Source organism: Cuculus canorus, chromosome 23 (assembly GCF_017976375.1).
Source record: "Cuculus canorus isolate bCucCan1 chromosome 23, bCucCan1.pri, whole genome shotgun sequence".
NCBI lineage: Eukaryota > Metazoa > Chordata > Aves > Cuculiformes > Cuculidae > Cuculus > Cuculus canorus.
In genome coordinates, this window is record NC_071423.1 from 7593412 (window position 1) to 7609414 (window position 16003).

The following is a 16003-nucleotide window of genomic DNA, read 5'->3' on the forward strand; positions in this document are numbered from 1 at the left end:
TCTGAGTCAGTTCTGCCCTAACCTGAGGTATGGTTGGACTTGGTGATCTCAAAGGTCTTTTCCAACCAACCATTTCTATGATTCCACGATCTTGCTGCTCTACCAAGGCTTGCTTGCTCACTGTGGTGTTTCTTGCCATCTCCAGCAAGATGCCACTACTGTCACCTTTGTCCACACAAACCAAGGACTGAGGTCAAAGTGAAAGAGACTCCTGACTTTGGGAGAGCTTGGGGAGAGCTCGCTAGCCTCCTAAAGCCATCTCTGCAGCACAGTAGATTTGTAAGCAAGCACAGCACGGAGAGGAAAAGACGATGGTGTGACCCAGGGAGAGTCTCTTGCTTGGTGTCCACCTGTGCCCAGTGCTGGGACCCACCACGGTGTGAAGTCCTGGTGCAGGTGGAGGGGAGCATGGGCGCATGGCAGCGGGGCCCAACGCAATGCCCCCCGCACTCAGGCGGTCCCCCCTGGCTCTGGTTTCAGCAGTATTTCACACCTGTGAGGCCTCCAGCTTCCAGTGCCAGAACGGCCACTGCATCCCGCAGCGCTGGGCCTGCGACGGAGATGCCGATTGCCAGGACGGTTCCGATGAGGACCCAGCCAACTGTGGTAACATGGGATGTGTGCACGCGGGCTCGGCCACGGGGCGGGAGGGACTCTACAAACTTGCTGAGATAAGCCTGAGTAAAGCCAGGGGGACGATTCCCATCCCTCCAAAAGCAGACAGACACAGGGAGAAGGCGATGACGCCGTGCCATGGTTCTTTGTGGCTAAATAAAGCCGCTTTAAAAATCCCAATTAAAAAAACAAAAGGCTGAGAGAGTTGGGGATGTTCAGCCTGGAGGAGAGAAGGCTGCAGGGAGACCTTAGAGCAGCTTCCAGTGCTGAAAGGGGCTCCAGGAAAGCTGGAGAGGGGCTATTCATCAGGGAGGGCAGGGATAGGACAAGGGGGGATGGTTTTAAGCTGAAAGAGGGGAGATTGAGATGAGATCTTAGGAAGAAATGTTTTGCTGTGAGGGTGGGGAGGCCCTGGCCCAGGGTGCCCAGAGCAGTGCTGGCTGCCCCATCCCTGGAGGGATTCCAGGCCAGGTTGGATGGGGCTTGGAGCCCCTGATCCAGTGGGAGGTGTCCCTGCCCATGGCAGGGGCGGGGGGAACTGGAGGGGTTTTGAGGACCCTTCTGGCCTAAACCATTCTATGAATTTCAGAAAAAAAGTGCAATGGCTTCCAGTGCCCGAATGGCACTTGCATCCCAACCAGCAAACACTGCGACGGCATCAACGACTGCTCTGATGCCTCAGATGAGCAGCACTGCGGTGAGTACTGGGGCTGCAGCAGCTGGTGGGGCCCTGGCAGTGAGTGCTGACAGCCTGCATGGTCTGCCAAAGGCTGTTGCACTGGGAGAAAAGCCCTGGTGAGATAATAGGAAAGGCTTCGTTAGCATTCACAACCCCCCTGGGAAATCAGCCGGTCTGCGCCTGTCAGCAAAAGGGCTGTGACCGATAGAGAGGGTGCGCTGTCAGGAGCTGCATTCAGGGAGGTGACCAAATCCTTCCTGACACCTGTGCCAACCCGCTCACACCCTGATGCGTTATTGGGTGAGGGCAGCCTGTGCAGGGACAGAGCTCAAGCAATTTGTCTTGGAAACTTTTTGTAGCTTCCTGAAATCCAGCCACTGAGCTCAGGTCTGTGCAGATCACAGTGGGTGGCATTACTGCTGCCAAAGACGGCAGAGATGCCATCATCTCCCCTCCTGACCTCCTGTTTCTCCAGAACCCCTGTGCACCCGCTACATGGATTTTGTGTGCAAGAACCGACAGCAGTGCTTGTTCCACTCCATGGTGTGCGATGGCATCATCCAGTGTCGAGATGGATCAGATGAAGATGCTAACTATGCTGGCTGCTGTAAGTGTGATATTATCCGTCTTTGCAAAAGGAAGGATGGGTACAGAGTGAAACCAGAGGCATGGGGAGTGCCTTCCCTGGGGTACCTCAAAGCTGCCAGGTCTCCTAAGAGGTGGCTCTGGGCTTAGAAGTCCATGACTGCCTCTGAGTGTGTTCCTTCCTTCCTCCTCAATGATGAGCTTCTCTCAGGCCTTTGTCTTTACACCAAACCTCTGATGTCCATCCCTGCAGCCCAGGACCCTGAGTTCCACCGGACCTGTGACCAGTTCAGCTTTCAGTGCCAGAACGGCGTGTGCATCAGCCTGGTGTGGAAGTGCGATGGGATGGATGACTGTGGCGATTACTCCGATGAAGCAAACTGTGGTGAGCAGTACCTCAGGGTCTCTCATCACCATAGTTCCATCCTCCTTTGAATTCCAGGAGCGTACTGACTTTGTGTCACAGAAGAAGAACATCTTACAGTGAGATCAGTCTCATTTTCCTCATATTGCACGGAGGTAAACTGAAGCTCACTGAAAATCCGATATGGCTGGCACGTCTTGTGCTTGACTAAGTCGTATGTGACCATATTTACTCCACAGACTCCCAGCCCAAAGAAGACAGGCGTTTTTCAGCCAAATTCAATATTTACCACTGCTCCCTGGGTAGCTGGAGGAGCCGTACCCAGCCAGACAAAGCGGCTGCATCTTCATTTGCAGGGTTTGCTTCTCTGCTTCTGCCATGCTCAGCCTGAATTTTGCTGTCAACTCTGGTTCTGAGATTGTAGGTGGTATCTGGCCATGAAGCATGGAGACAGAATAGTGGTGGCAGGAGGCTAGCAAGGGCTGTGAGGAATGGGCGTGCTGGAGAAGGAGAGAAAGGATCCCTGTTTGTGCTCCTCAGGGGAACAGAGAGGGTGATACTCTCTGGGCCACCTGTAGTGTGGCCTGAGATGCTTCCACACCTCAGCCGTGCTGAAGACTGGTGAGATAGTGCTGGGGCTCATGAGACTCTTCTCTCCTTCTTAGAAAATCCAACGGAGGCTCCAAACTGCTCCCGGTACTACCAGTTCCAGTGTGGGAATGGGCACTGCATCCCCAATCGGTGGAAGTGTGATGGGGAAAATGACTGCGGGGACTGGTCTGATGAGAAGGAGTGCGAGGGTAAGGGCACACAGCGCTCTGCTCGCATGAGCCCTGGCTGAGGCTGGGCTGGAGCACGCTGAACGACCACCCTTAGCATCACCTGCCTGCCTGCAGGGCTGCTTGGAACACCCTGCACCAGCCACCCGGCTCCAAAAATTCCCCATGGGCTGTGTGCGCACTCTCATGCATCTTTTTATTCTGTGTTTTGTAAAATCTTGATTAGGAGCTGTGCAGACACAACACAAATTAAGATATTGGGCTTGTAATGTCTTCTCTGCTCCCTACTTTCCTCTGCTGATAGCTGGGAACAGGCATAGCTCACAGCCCATACACAGGAGCAGCCTCCCAGGTCAGCTCTCAACACTGTATTTTTAGGTTCTCCTGTTCATCCCGTTACTACATCGATCCCACCGACATGTTTACCGAATCACTTCCGTTGCAACAGTGGCGCCTGCATCATGAACAGCTGGGTCTGCGACGGCTACAAGGACTGCAATGATGGCTCCGATGAGGAAGCCTGCCCTACGTCACGTAAGCTTTTCTCTCTTCCTCATCCCTTTGTCCATAGAATCACATCTGCAAGGACTCTTGACCTCTCAGAGCCTTGCCAGAATACAGGGTTAAATTACACCGTGGTGTAAAAGCCCACCATCTTCTCTCTCCCTGGGATGAGACCTCCTTGCCACCAGCTAGGACACTGCTCCAGCTCCACATGTGGGATGGATTATTGCTGCAGCAGGTCCCTGCTCAAATGTCTTGTCTCGAACTGTCTGGGGGTATGGGGAGCAGGGATGCAGGGTGGGTTTCCACCTCAGACCTCTGCTGGACGTAAAAGATGGTTCTTTCTCTCTGCCGTCCTTGCTAAGAGCCTGCTGAACTCTGAGCCCTTGCAGGACATCCACTGCAAACCAGTTGCTTTTCCAGCCCTCTGCAGTCAGGAGAGAGGATGGCTTAGGCATCATCCCAGCAGAAGCCATCTACCTGCTGGATGGGAAGAGGTTGCCATCTAGTGGAGTCGGGACCTGGGGACAGGTTTCAGTCCTTGCTGGTGGCAGCGTGGTCCTGTCTTGGGTGGTTTCCTCACTCACTGCTCTGTGCAGGACCCAACGTGACGACCACCTCACCGGTGCTCCCTGGCCGCTGCAGCAGGTTCGAGTTCGAGTGCCAGCAGCTGCACAAGTGCATCCCCAATTGGAAGCGATGTGATGGCTTGCGGGACTGCCAGGACGGCACGGATGAGCGGAACTGCCGTAAGTGTGGGGAAGAGAGAGCATCTCACCTGGCTCTTGCCCTGGTGAAGCATTTTGTGAGGACAAGGGAGCCACCAAGGAGTTTGATTGCTGGTGAAATCCTTGCAGTAAATGCAGCAAAAAAAGGAATAAAAAGCCCAGACAACCATTCCCATTAGAAGTCTGGTGGTTGTTTTCAGTGGGATAAGCCCCATGTTCTTCTGATGCCAGCATGTGTGATGATGCCAGAAGGTGCAGCCAGAACATGATAGCCCTAGGACTGACAGATTCTGCTGGGGCTCCATCCCTGACATGCAACAACCCCAGCACTGTGCCTTTTTTTTAAGCTGCAGTGCCACTGCCAGCATTGCCAACAGCCAAGTGCTGGTGAGGAAACTTCCCTGCCTTGAGTCCTGAAACCGTTTTGCTTCTTTCAGCTACTCACAGCACCCTGTCGTGCCCCAGTGGTTATAAATGTGAGGACGGAGAGGCCTGCATAATGGTGACAGAGCGGTGTGATGGATATCTGGACTGCTCAGATAGCAGCGATGAGAGGAACTGTACTGGTAAGCAGCAGCCTTCTCCCATTTCTCATGCCCTGCTCTGTGTTAGCATGCAGAGGTGCTGTCCTGGATATGTGACCTTTCAATCACAACATCCTAGATGTAGCTGCTTCTGTTCAGTGGTTCGACTTACCTCCTCTCCCATTTATAACCAGCTAGGACAACTTTCTGGCCGGGTTCTACACTGACAATTTGTCTTCCAGCAGCCTCAGATACAAAAAAAATATAATCGCAGAATGCTTTGGCTTGGAAGGGACCTTTACAGGTCATCCAGTGCAAACTCCTGCATAGGCAGGGACATCTTTAACCAGATCAGGTTGCTCAGAGCCTGGTCCAACCTGACGTTCTGTCACTGAACTCCCTGACAAAGAGCCTCCCCTCCGCACCCCAGCTTTCCTGCAGTCAAACAGCTTTAGGACGGGTAGGAGCCAAGCTACCTACATGTTTTACGTGGCCCATGGGTAAAGCAATAGTGTCTTGCTCTGTCCTCCTTTGCAAGGTGACCCTGGGATCTGTGGCACGTGCCCCGCCACCATCACTGGTCCTCCCACACTGGCCTTCGGTGGCCCCGCAGAGGCCGGCGGGATATGCCCTGGGCAGATAACAGCGATCAATCGCTGTCTCTGGGCAGCCATGAGGTTCAGCTGCTTTCCTGCTGAACTGCTTGTGGGGCTGAGCATCAATCACATTTTAGTTCTTTAATTAAATATTGATTGGGAGAGGTGAGCAGGTTCAGGGGAGGGGGAAGGAGCTGCTCGGCTGCTACGCCAAGGGGAAACCATCTCTTTTTGCTCAGGTAGCTTGTCTTGTTGTGCCTTGTCCATGGAGCCACACGCCTGCTGGATTTCATTTCCAGTTGGTCAAGGAAAGTGAAGCGGCAGCAGTTTGGCTTCGCTTTGCTTGGTTTCTGTACAGCACTGGGAATGAAGCTGAGCACCCAAGTGAGAATGATGAGCTCTCCTCTCAGCCTTCTCCAGACTAAGCAGCCCCAGGTCCCTCAGCTGCTCCCAGAGCCCCTGGGCTGCAGCCCCTTCCCCAGCTCCGTTCCAATTCTCTGGACACACTCCAGCCCCTCAATGTCTTTCTTGGAGTGAGGGGCCCAGAACTGAACCCAGGATTCGAGTCCAGGGGGAAAATCCCTTCCACTCTTCTCCACTGATAAAGCCCACCTAAATTACACATCTAATTGAAATGGTGAAAATACTCCCTTCAGTCCTGTTACTGTTTCTGCCTCCCTGTGTGGTTTGTGCTATGTCCATAACTCCTATTTCTCTTCTGGGTAAAGGGCTGGTTGCCCTCTGACAGACTATCTTTTCCCATTGCCTGCTTAGATGACACCATCGTGTACAAAGTCCAGAACCTCCAGTGGACGGCAGATTTTTCCGGCGATGTCACTCTGACATGGGCTCGGCCAAAACGAATGTCCTCGACCTCCTGTGTCTACAACGTCTATTACAGGTACAGCACACACTACCTGACCCACTGCTATCCATGCCCAGTAAAAACTGGGAGAAGCACAGCATCATAAAATGTCCTGAGTTGGAAGGGGTCATCCAGTCCAGCTCCTGTCCCTGCACGGGACAACCCTGACATTCACACCATGTATCTGAAGGTGTTGGCCAAAGGCTTCTGGAATATTGTCAGGCTTAGTGTCGTGACTGCTTCCCTGGGAGCTGTTCCAGTGCTCCACCACTTTCTGGGGGAAGAACTTCTAATGTCCAACCTAACCCTCCCCTGGCATCTTCCAGCCATTCCTTGGGTTCTGTCACTGGTCGCCAGAGAAGAGCTCAGCGCCCGCACCTCCTCCTCCCCTTGTGAGGAAGCTGTAAACTGCAATGAGGTCTCCCCTCAGTCTTCTCTTCTCCAGGCTAAACAGACCAAGTGACTTCAGGTGCTCCTCACACAGCTTCCCCTCTACACCCCTCACCAACTCCGTGCCCTCATCTGGACACAATCTGGTAGCTTTAGATCCTTTTTATACTGTGGTGCCAAAAACTGCACACATGAGCACAGGTACCAGTTTACTCATGTTTACAGCAACGTACCATACAGAATCAGACCTAAAATGCTGAGAGCTACACAGTTGAGTTCTGCTGGGTAAACATCCTCTAATCCTTTGTTGCAAAGACAACCCAAAATCGCTGTAAGTAGGGTGTATTATGGAGAGCTGTATTTGTTTCTACCAGATTATTTATTCAGACAGGGATGTAGCTATATTTGGGGTTGTTTTCTACTTGGGTCTTGTCTTTGTGGGACCGTTAACAATGAGAACAAAGTCAAGAAATTAGAGCTCAGCAGTTATAGAAAACCTCAGAGGATGGTGCTTATAAGTCACTAAGCTATGTTTAGTTCCAGCTTTAAGAGAGCGTCTTTTCAAGCTGTTGGTGTGGCTTTACTGGAAAGGACACTGAGCAGGAAGCTCTAACATACAGAGATGGTTTCACCCTTTGTTAGTGCTGTCCTGACTGGAAAGAACTCTCTTGTGCAGGATGGTCGGTGAAAGCATTTGGAAGATTTTGGAAACCCACAGCAACAAAACTAACAGCGTTTTGAAAGTCCTCAAGCCTGACTGCACCTATCAGGTCAAAGTCCAAGTGCAGTGTCTCAGCCGAGTCTACAACACCAATGACTTCATCACCCTCCGGACACCCGAAGGATGTAAGCAGCCCTGCATGGTCTTATCGGTGACCTGATACATTCCGCGTCACCTTAGAAAGTAGATGCCGCTGAGGTATCCCAATTATGAACAAAAGGAGCCTTTCCATAGGCCTAGGGAACTGTGCTAGACTGGGGAAAAGGGCTGTGGGTTCCCTGCCTAGAGGTGGTCCTGCACCAAGCCACCAACCTGGCCTCTTTCTTGCCCCTGACTTGGTGGTTTGGTATCCCCAGGAGGTTCATCTTTTCACCCAGTGCAGTGTGTGGTGCTGTGGGACTGTCCAGGACTGCACACAAGGAGCGGGATCTTCCTGCCTGCAGAGTGGAGGTCAGGATCAGGAAAGGATGCAAGATAAAGCAAAGAGCCTAGCAATATCTAGCTATGAAAAAGGCTTCATTGCTCCAGATTTGGGATGAAAGGGACTCAGGACAGGACTGCAGGAATAAGATCTCCCATGAGCCAGGCCTGCTTGGCCATTCCCCCTCTGTCCCAACCTTTCAGAGAGACTTTGTTTTTTCCCACGTGGTCTGGACCATCACTAATACCTCCCTTTCTCTCCCCAGTACCGGATGCTCCCTTTAACCTTCAGCTGTCACTGAAAAAAGAAGCTGAGGTTGTGGTGATGGGCTGCTGGAGTCCCCCCGTGAACGCCCACGGCCTCATACGGGAATTCATCGTGAGTCCTGCTTGCCTGGGAGGCCGAGTCTAGATCAGCAGTGGGATGGGGAAGGCTGCTGGAGGCTCACAGCAGCACAGGCTGGCCTGGCTGAATACAGCTGTCTCTGCAGAGGGGCGTGGGCCAGGGATAGGGCATTTAGCCTGGAGAAGAGGAGGCTGAGAGGAGATCTCATCACTCCCTGCGACTCCCTGAAAGGTGGTTGTGGTGAGGTGGGTGCTGGGCTCTTCTTCCAAGGAACAAGTGATAGCATGAGAGGAAATGGCCACAAGTTGCATCAGGGGAGGTTTAGATTGGATGTTAGGAAACATTTCTTTACCAAAAGAGTGGTGCAGCCCTGGCAGAGGCTGCCCAGGGAACTGGTGGAGTCTCCATCCCTGGAGGGGTTCAAAATACATGTAGATGTGGCACTTCATGACATGGTTTAGTAGGCACAGTGGCATCAGGCTGATAGTTGGACTGGATGACCCTAGAGGTCTTCTCCAGCTTTAGTGACTGTGACTCTGATTTCATAGAGGAAATCTCACGGCAGCATCAGGCAAGCTGGGAGAAGAAATACTGCAGGGCTGTAGGCAGCAACACGGCCCTCAAGTCCATCATTTCATTTCTCATTCTCTTCCTATGCTTTCATACTTCTTTCTACTGAGATTTTGACACAGAGAGTCCTGTCACCCCACGGTATTGTTGACTGTGGGACCCTCATCTCTCGTTTTGGTGCTCCTAGGTGGAATACAGCAGGAGTGGATCCAAGGAGTGGTCATCCCTTAGAACCACCAGGAACTACACAGAGATCAGGAACTTACAGGTCAACACGTTATACACAGTTAGAGTGAGTATTTGTAAAGCTCTCATTACTTTCCGCTAGATGGTCCAAGTCCTGCACGGCCAAGTACTTGCTAAAATAGGATGTTAAAATCCTGCCCTTTAATGTCAGCCCTCAATGGGAGCTTGGCATTTGTGCTGCTAATGTATATAGTTTCAAGGCCTGAATTAAGGCTCTTGATTTGCTCCTTTTCCCAGAAGGCCAGGCTGTTTTATGCAATCTGCACTAATCGTTGCCCATTCCTGTGTCACTGCAATTGCACCAGATCTGGGCCAGGGATAAATTTGGTCCTTACTGCATCACCAGGAAAAGAAGCAGATCCTCCTGTGGGGAATGTATACACATGGGAGCAGCTGGGTAATTATAGACAGAACTAATAAGAATAGGAAATGAAAGCCTGCACAGTGAGCTCTGGGAAATGTTTGCTCTGCCGTTGTCCATCCTCCCTGTGCTGAATGAGGAAGGGTTCTTGGGAGAGTCCACTGGGAAGAGGAATAAACACCTCCCCGCTCCTCATGAATCAGTGTTATTCTCACAGTCATTTGGCACGAGCCTTTCCTTCCGTGGTGTTCCTTCCTGTACTTATCTGTTCCCAAATAAATCTTTGACACTGGATTCAGCGCTCACACGGACTTCATTTGTTCTTACCTACACTACAGCCGACAGAGTCCAAAGCTCCTTATCTTGATGGACTCCTCAAAAAGATCTCATAAGAGAGCGGTTATCTGCAAAGAGGATGTACCTCCCTCCTCTTAGATTCCTTTAATTGACTTAAAGTAGTCCACTTTATCTCTGTAATAAGCATTTTATTGCTAAGTAATTGAGCTATTGTTTGCTTCAAAGTCCTTTTCCCATGAGTTCTGCCATGTCCGTAACCCTGCTGTAACCTTGTTCTCTGTGTTATACAATGTTGGCGGGGTACATCTATTCATATTAACTAACCCTCTTATATTTGAAAAGGTTGCTGCAGTAACTAGTCGAGGAGTGGGAAATTGGAGTGATTCCAAATCCATAACCACCGTAAAAGGCAAAGGTAAATGTTGTTGTTTCAGTCAACTGAGACAACACAGCAAAAAGGCTGAATATAAGCCTGAAGTGTCAGCATCAGCGTGCTTAACCTCCGTCCTCGTCTTTTATGATTCCCTCTTGAGTGTTTTACACTATTTAGCAACTTTGCTGTACCATTTCACTTACTTCACCTGCCTCAAAGTCTGAACATGGTGCTGACTCTTCCTCTGACCTCTGTGGCACGTAGGATGGAGGTCCTGCTCCAAAAGGAAAAGGGCAGGAAGCCTGTCTAGAAGGCACCCCCCACTTCTGGGCTGCAGATGATTCCTTCTGACTTGTGTAGGTTAGATCCTACATTTGGATGGGCGAGACACATTACCACTTTCTCCTCTGCTGTCTCTGGCTGAAAGGATGCTTGCTCATTGTTCTTGGGTTATGATAACGATGGCTTCTGTATCTCATATAGGTGAGACCACTAAAAGGCTTCCAGGAACTGTCACAACATTACAGGAAATAAATCCAAATAACACAGTAAATCATTTCCCTCCAAACCGTTTTAAAACAACCTTTAGAAATCAGTTGTATTCATGCCAAGTTTTTCTTCCAAACCTATATTCCAATGTCAAAATTGTTCGTTAATTTGTTAGATAAAATTCCATCGTCACTCCGTGGACAAAGGACACCCCATCCCTGGAGGTGTTCAAGGCCAGGTTGGATGAGGCTTTGAGCACCCTGATCCAGTGAGAGGTGTCCCTGCCCATGGCGGTGTGGTTGGAACTGGATGATCTTTAAGGTCCCTTCCAACCCAAACTGTTCTATGATTCCATGATTCCCCAGTTCCTTGGAAGGTCAGAAGCCATTAACTGTGATATGAGTTTGTCCCACTCAGCTCAGACGTAAAATACCGGTGCAGAGACCTCTCTGCTTCCAGCTGATGCCAAACCAGGCGCAGATAAGGCAGCTTTTAGATGACTGACTGAAAAAATTATGGAGGTTCAGCATGTCAGTGTCTTCTCTGCGGGGCGCGTCAGAGACAGGCAAGGTTGGGGCTGGAAAGGTGGGGGATTCCTGGTGTGAGAGACCACTGTTGTAATGAAAGCCTGTATTTTACCTGTTTTCTCTCAATAAGTACTTCATTTCTTTGTGCTGTGGTTACAGCTGTTTCTCCCTTTCCCTCCAGTCATTCCTCCACCAGTCATACACATCGAGAGCTACAGTGAGGACTCCATAAGTTTCAGCCTAAAAATGACTACTAATATCAAGGTAACATTTTTACCTTTACTTTTCACCCTAAAATACAGGGGAAAGGACTTGTTTTGGGGAATTGCTAAATACTAGATGGGATAGAGAAGAGAAGGCTCCAGGGAGACCTCAGAGCAGCTTCCAGTGCTGAAAGGAGATGCAGGAAAGCTGGGGAGGGGCTCTTCATCAGGGAGTGCAGGGAGAGGATGAGGGGGAACAGTTTTATGCTGAAAGAGGGGAGATTGAGATGAGATCTTAGGAAGAAATGTTTTGCTGTGAGGGTGGGGAGGCCCTGGCCCAGGGTGCCCAGAGCAGTGGTGGCTGCCCCATCCCTGGAGGGGTTCCAGGCCAGGTTGGATGGGGCTTGGAGCCCCTGATCCAGTGGGAGGTGTCCCTGCCCATGGCAGGGGGTGGGACTGGATGGGCTTTAACATGCCTTCCAGCCCAAACCATTCTATGATTCTGTGTTAAACTGTCACCTATTTATGTAGTGCAATTACTTTTTGAAGCTTGTTACTTCATGCCAAATCATTTCTTAGTACTCATCAACCACCACAAGCTCTCTTAATTAGGATGGAGAATACAATGCAAAGACTTTCAACAGTGACTTTCACTGCATGCAAAATGAGCTGAACTGATAATTCACATTGTTTGCCCTTGCTGCTTGACAGGTCAGCGGTTACGTTGTGAACATCTACTGGACATTTGATACGCACAGACAGGAAAAAAGGACTCTGATCATAGAAGGAGAAAAGTCCATCCAAAAAGGTAAATTCTGTGCAAAGTATAAAATTCTGCCTTAGTCAACACCAAACGGGAGGTTTTGCAGAGAGCCTTTTCTTTCTTTCTTTGCAACTTAGTAGTTTCTGTTTAGGAAAGAATAAATCTCAAGAGGACAAACCAGCAAAGCCTTGGCCTCTCTTCTTAGGACTTGGAGATTTCAAACGGATTTGGGATTTATCCCCCAGAGCTGTACTGGCCTTTTCTCATCACATGGGATTTTGTTTATGGTTCCTTATATACTCTGCAAAAGGTCAAGAATTTCTTGGGCCTGTATACAGTAAATGTCTCTGTTAATCGGATTATTTTCTGGTTTGGAAAAATCACTGGTGTGCACAGTCTAGATACAGGAAAGCATTCTGGTGCAGAAAAGCACAGGCTGGGTCAGATACCAGAGTCCCAGGTGCTTCTGTGTAAAGGAAATTTATAAAACGTGTCCAGAAGAGGCCACAAAGATGATTTAAGGCCTGGATCGAGGAGGGCAGGGATAGGATGAGGGGGAATGTTTTTTTAGCTGAAAGAGGGGAGACTGAGATGAGGTCTTAAGGAGAAATGTTTTGCTATGAGGGTGGGGAGGCCCTGGCCCAGGGTGCCCAGAGCAGTGGTGGCTGCCCCATCCCTGGAGGGGTTCCAGGCCAGGTTGGATGGGGCTTGGAGCCCCTGATCCAGTGGGAGGTGTCCCTGCCCATGGCAGGGGTGGGACTGGATAGGCTTTAAGAACCTTTCCAACCCAAACCATTCTATGATTCTATGACTCATTACTCAAAACAAATTAAAACACAAACCAAGTCAGGCTCCTGTCTAAGATTGTTTGACACTGCTGGCCATTTCCTAGTGCTCTCACCCTGCTGCTGCAGTACTTTGCCTCACCTAACAGTGCCCATTTCTCTTCTTGCTCAGTGGCCAATTTGACAGCACGTACCCCTTACGAAATTTCTGCATGGGCTAAGACGGAGCTGGGTGACAGCCCTCTGTCTTTTGTACACGTGGTGACCAGTGGGACAAGACCTGCATCACCAAGTCTCAAAGCCAAGGCCATCAACCAGACTGCAGTGGAGTGCAGCTGGACCGGACCAAGGAATGTCGTAAGGCATCGATCTCTCTTTTCTCACCAGCCACGATAGGGTCTAGCTCAGAGCTTCAAAACACAAGCAAAATCTTAAAACAGGACTATTTGTAAGGATTGAATTGCAAGGCCCTGAAAATTTTATGCTTAAAAACCAAGGGGAAGAACCTGCCCTTAAACAGAAGCAAGGAAAGCTGCCTCGTTGTCTAGTGAAGAAGAGGCTAAAATAGATAGCACGATGCTCCAATAGTCTTTCAGTTGAATACTGTGTTATCAGACCTGAGCCTAGGATTTCAGGGCGGGGAGTGCAGTAATGGGAGGTCAGACTGAACCTGAACTTGGGCAGAAAGAGTGCCAAGAGGAAAGGGGGCCTTTGCTTCATGTCTCTAAAAAGTGACAGCCAGTGAAAGCTTGGGTGGGAGCTCCAGCCCTTTACAAAATCTGTGCTCTTCCTCTGCAGGTCTATGGCATCTTCTATGCCACGTCCTTCCTGGAGCTGTACAGGAGCCCTCACAACACCACCACCACCTCTCACAACATCACTGTGATCGTGCAGCGGGATGAGCAGTACCTGTTTCTGGTAGGAGCCTGTTCTGTTCCCCCTCCTACCTGCACTGTGGGCTGTAGTTTAGCACTGAAGGGTGCAGGCACAGTATTAACCATTGGGTCATCCCTTCAAGGTCCGTGTGATGTCTCCCTACCAAGGGCCTCCATCTGACTACGTTGTGGTGAAGATGATTCCTGACAACCGGCTTCCCCCTCGGCATCTCCACTCAGTGCACACTGGAAAGACGTTCGCAGTCATTAAGTGGGAATCACCCTACGACTCGCCTGACCAGGACATGGTAATATCTCACAGTGCCTTTTCCTGTCCTCTTGTGCACAAACCCTGGCTCAAAGACAGTTCCCTGCCCTGCTGCTGCTGGGGAACTGAGATCAGGTCTATGCTCCATCTAAATAATCATTGTCACAATGCTGACACCGCTGGGACATGCATTGCCTCTTTTCACATAGGCCATTAGTTCGTTCACACTGTGTTTAAAAAGAGTCGTAGGATCATGGAATGGTTTGGGGTGGAAGAGACCTCAAAGCCCATCCAGTTCCACCCTCTGCCATGGGCAGGGACACCTCCCACTGGATCAGGGGCTCCAAGCCCCGTCCAACCTGGCCTGGAACCCCTCCAGGGATGGGGCAGCCACCACTGCTCTGGGCACCCTGGGCCAGGGCCTCCCCACCCTCACAGCAAAATATTTCTGCGTAAGATCTCATCTCATTCTCCCTTCTTGCAACTAGAAACCATTCCCCCTCATCCTATCCCTGCCCTCCCTGATCCAGAGCCCCTCCTCAGCTTTTCTGCAGCCCCTTTCAGCACTGGAAGCTGCTCTAAGGTCTCCCCAGAGCCTTCTCTTCTCCAGACTAAACAACCCCAACTCTCTCAGGCCTTCCTTGTATGAGAGGTGCTCCAGCCCTCGGATCATCTCCATGGCCCTCCAAAGTCAGCCTGGAATATCTGTGCCTCAAAGCAAAGTTGGACATGTGCTAAAACACCGTTTTGGGTTTCAACTTTGCCCTGGAGATGGGGCTGGTCAGTGCCTGAGCACAACCCCCAGGACAGGCGCCCGTCCCGCCGTGCTGCGGGCTCTGCTTCCCGCTCCAGCCGTGCCAGCGCAGCCCCAACAAAGGCCGGGTCTGTTTTCTGGCACACTGGCGTACAGGCAGGTTTCGCTCCATTGCAGGCGAGTCATTTGCTCAGCAAGCTTTCCACTCCTATTCTGGTCCAGAGCCTTCAATGGGAAAAGTTTAAATCTATAAATCCTGGTAAAACTGGAAACTCTGACAGGGCAGGGGTGTGCATTGCATCCTTGTGATTTGTTAAGAAATGCAACCTGAGGTCTTCCTCTCACCCTTATCTGTCCCATTAACTGCATTTTCTGTATCGGTATATACTGATCTCAGGTGAGGATCCAGCTAGTCCAGCAAGAGGCTTAGAGTCTTAACTTCCCAGGCTTTGTGTAGAGTGCAGGAATGGTTTAGTTCAAACTTTATCCCCCTAGTCTGACATCATAGAATCATGGAATAGTTTGGCTTGGAAGGGGCCTTAAAGCCCATCCAGTTCCATCCCCCTCCTGACACCTCCCACTGGATCAGGGGCTCCGAGCCCCATCCAGCCTGGCCTGGAACCCCTCCAGGGATGGGGCAGCCACCACTGCTCTGGGCACCCTGAGCCAATGTCTGTGAGGTTGCTAGCAAGTCTGCAGGAAGGTAGGACCTTTCACCATGTGTGCTTTTCCTTCCCCTCCAGTTGTATGCTGTCGCAGTTAAAGATTTAGTAAGAAAAGCAGATAAAATCTACAAAGTGAAAACCCGGAACAGCACTGTGGAGTACACCATTAAGAAACTTGAACCGGGAGGCAAATACCATGTGATTGTTCAACTGGGAAATATGAGTAAAGAATCCAGCGTGAAGATCAACACAGGTAGAGGAAAGAGCGCTGGAGGGTGGGTGCCAGGGCAAGTCCTTGCAGCATTGTCCTCTAGAGGGAATGCAGTGCCCATCCCACCCCATCCATCTCACCCCTGTGCTGGCTGGAGACTCCAGCAGTGTTTCTGCATCGCGTGGTCCTCTCCCACAGCCAAAGCCCAGTTCTGAGAGCTCCCTGCAGCTCCTGGCAAGGGCGATTAAACCCCTCACCAACAGCAGCAGAGAGGAAGCCTCTCAGGTCACAGCCACAGAGCTTTTCTCCTCTATAGATGGAGATGGGAAAGACACCTCTTTGTCTGTGGAGACACAATGAAATACCTATTAAATTAAAGTCCGACCATACAAACCCATGGACAATATCCTGCCAGATCACATGCCACTCCTGTCCTCCAATGCAGCCCTTTCCTAAGTTGAGTATTGTGCTGATCCCTGAAAAATACTGACTTTCAGAAG

General features: G+C 50.6%; 1 protein-coding gene across 2 annotated transcripts in view; it reads left to right on the plus strand.

Moving 5' to 3' along the window:
* SORL1 (sortilin related receptor 1) overlaps positions 1-16003 on the plus strand; it is a 57671-nt gene that overhangs the window by 34220 nt on the left and 7448 nt on the right. The window contains exons 26-44 of one of the 2 annotated variants that reach the window (XM_054086933.1): positions 481-606; positions 1205-1312; positions 1770-1901; positions 2133-2264; positions 2909-3043; positions 3401-3556; positions 4126-4275; positions 4692-4820; positions 6149-6275; positions 7306-7475; positions 8037-8149; positions 8874-8978; positions 9933-10005; positions 11161-11243; positions 11894-11990; positions 12903-13087; positions 13529-13648; positions 13749-13913; positions 15371-15545. In XM_054086933.1, coding sequence (XP_053942908.1) covers positions 481-606; positions 1205-1312; positions 1770-1901; positions 2133-2264; positions 2909-3043; positions 3401-3556; positions 4126-4275; positions 4692-4820; positions 6149-6275; positions 7306-7475; positions 8037-8149; positions 8874-8978; positions 9933-10005; positions 11161-11243; positions 11894-11990; positions 12903-13087; positions 13529-13648; positions 13749-13913; positions 15371-15545 — 2481 coding nt within the window. The remainder of the gene's footprint in view (positions 1-480; positions 607-1204; positions 1313-1769; positions 1902-2132; positions 2265-2908; positions 3044-3400; positions 3557-4125; positions 4276-4691; positions 4821-6148; positions 6276-7305; positions 7476-8036; positions 8150-8873; positions 8979-9932; positions 10006-11160; positions 11244-11893; positions 11991-12902; positions 13088-13528; positions 13649-13748; positions 13914-15370; positions 15546-16003) is intronic. The other variant, XM_054086934.1, reaches the window with a different exon arrangement.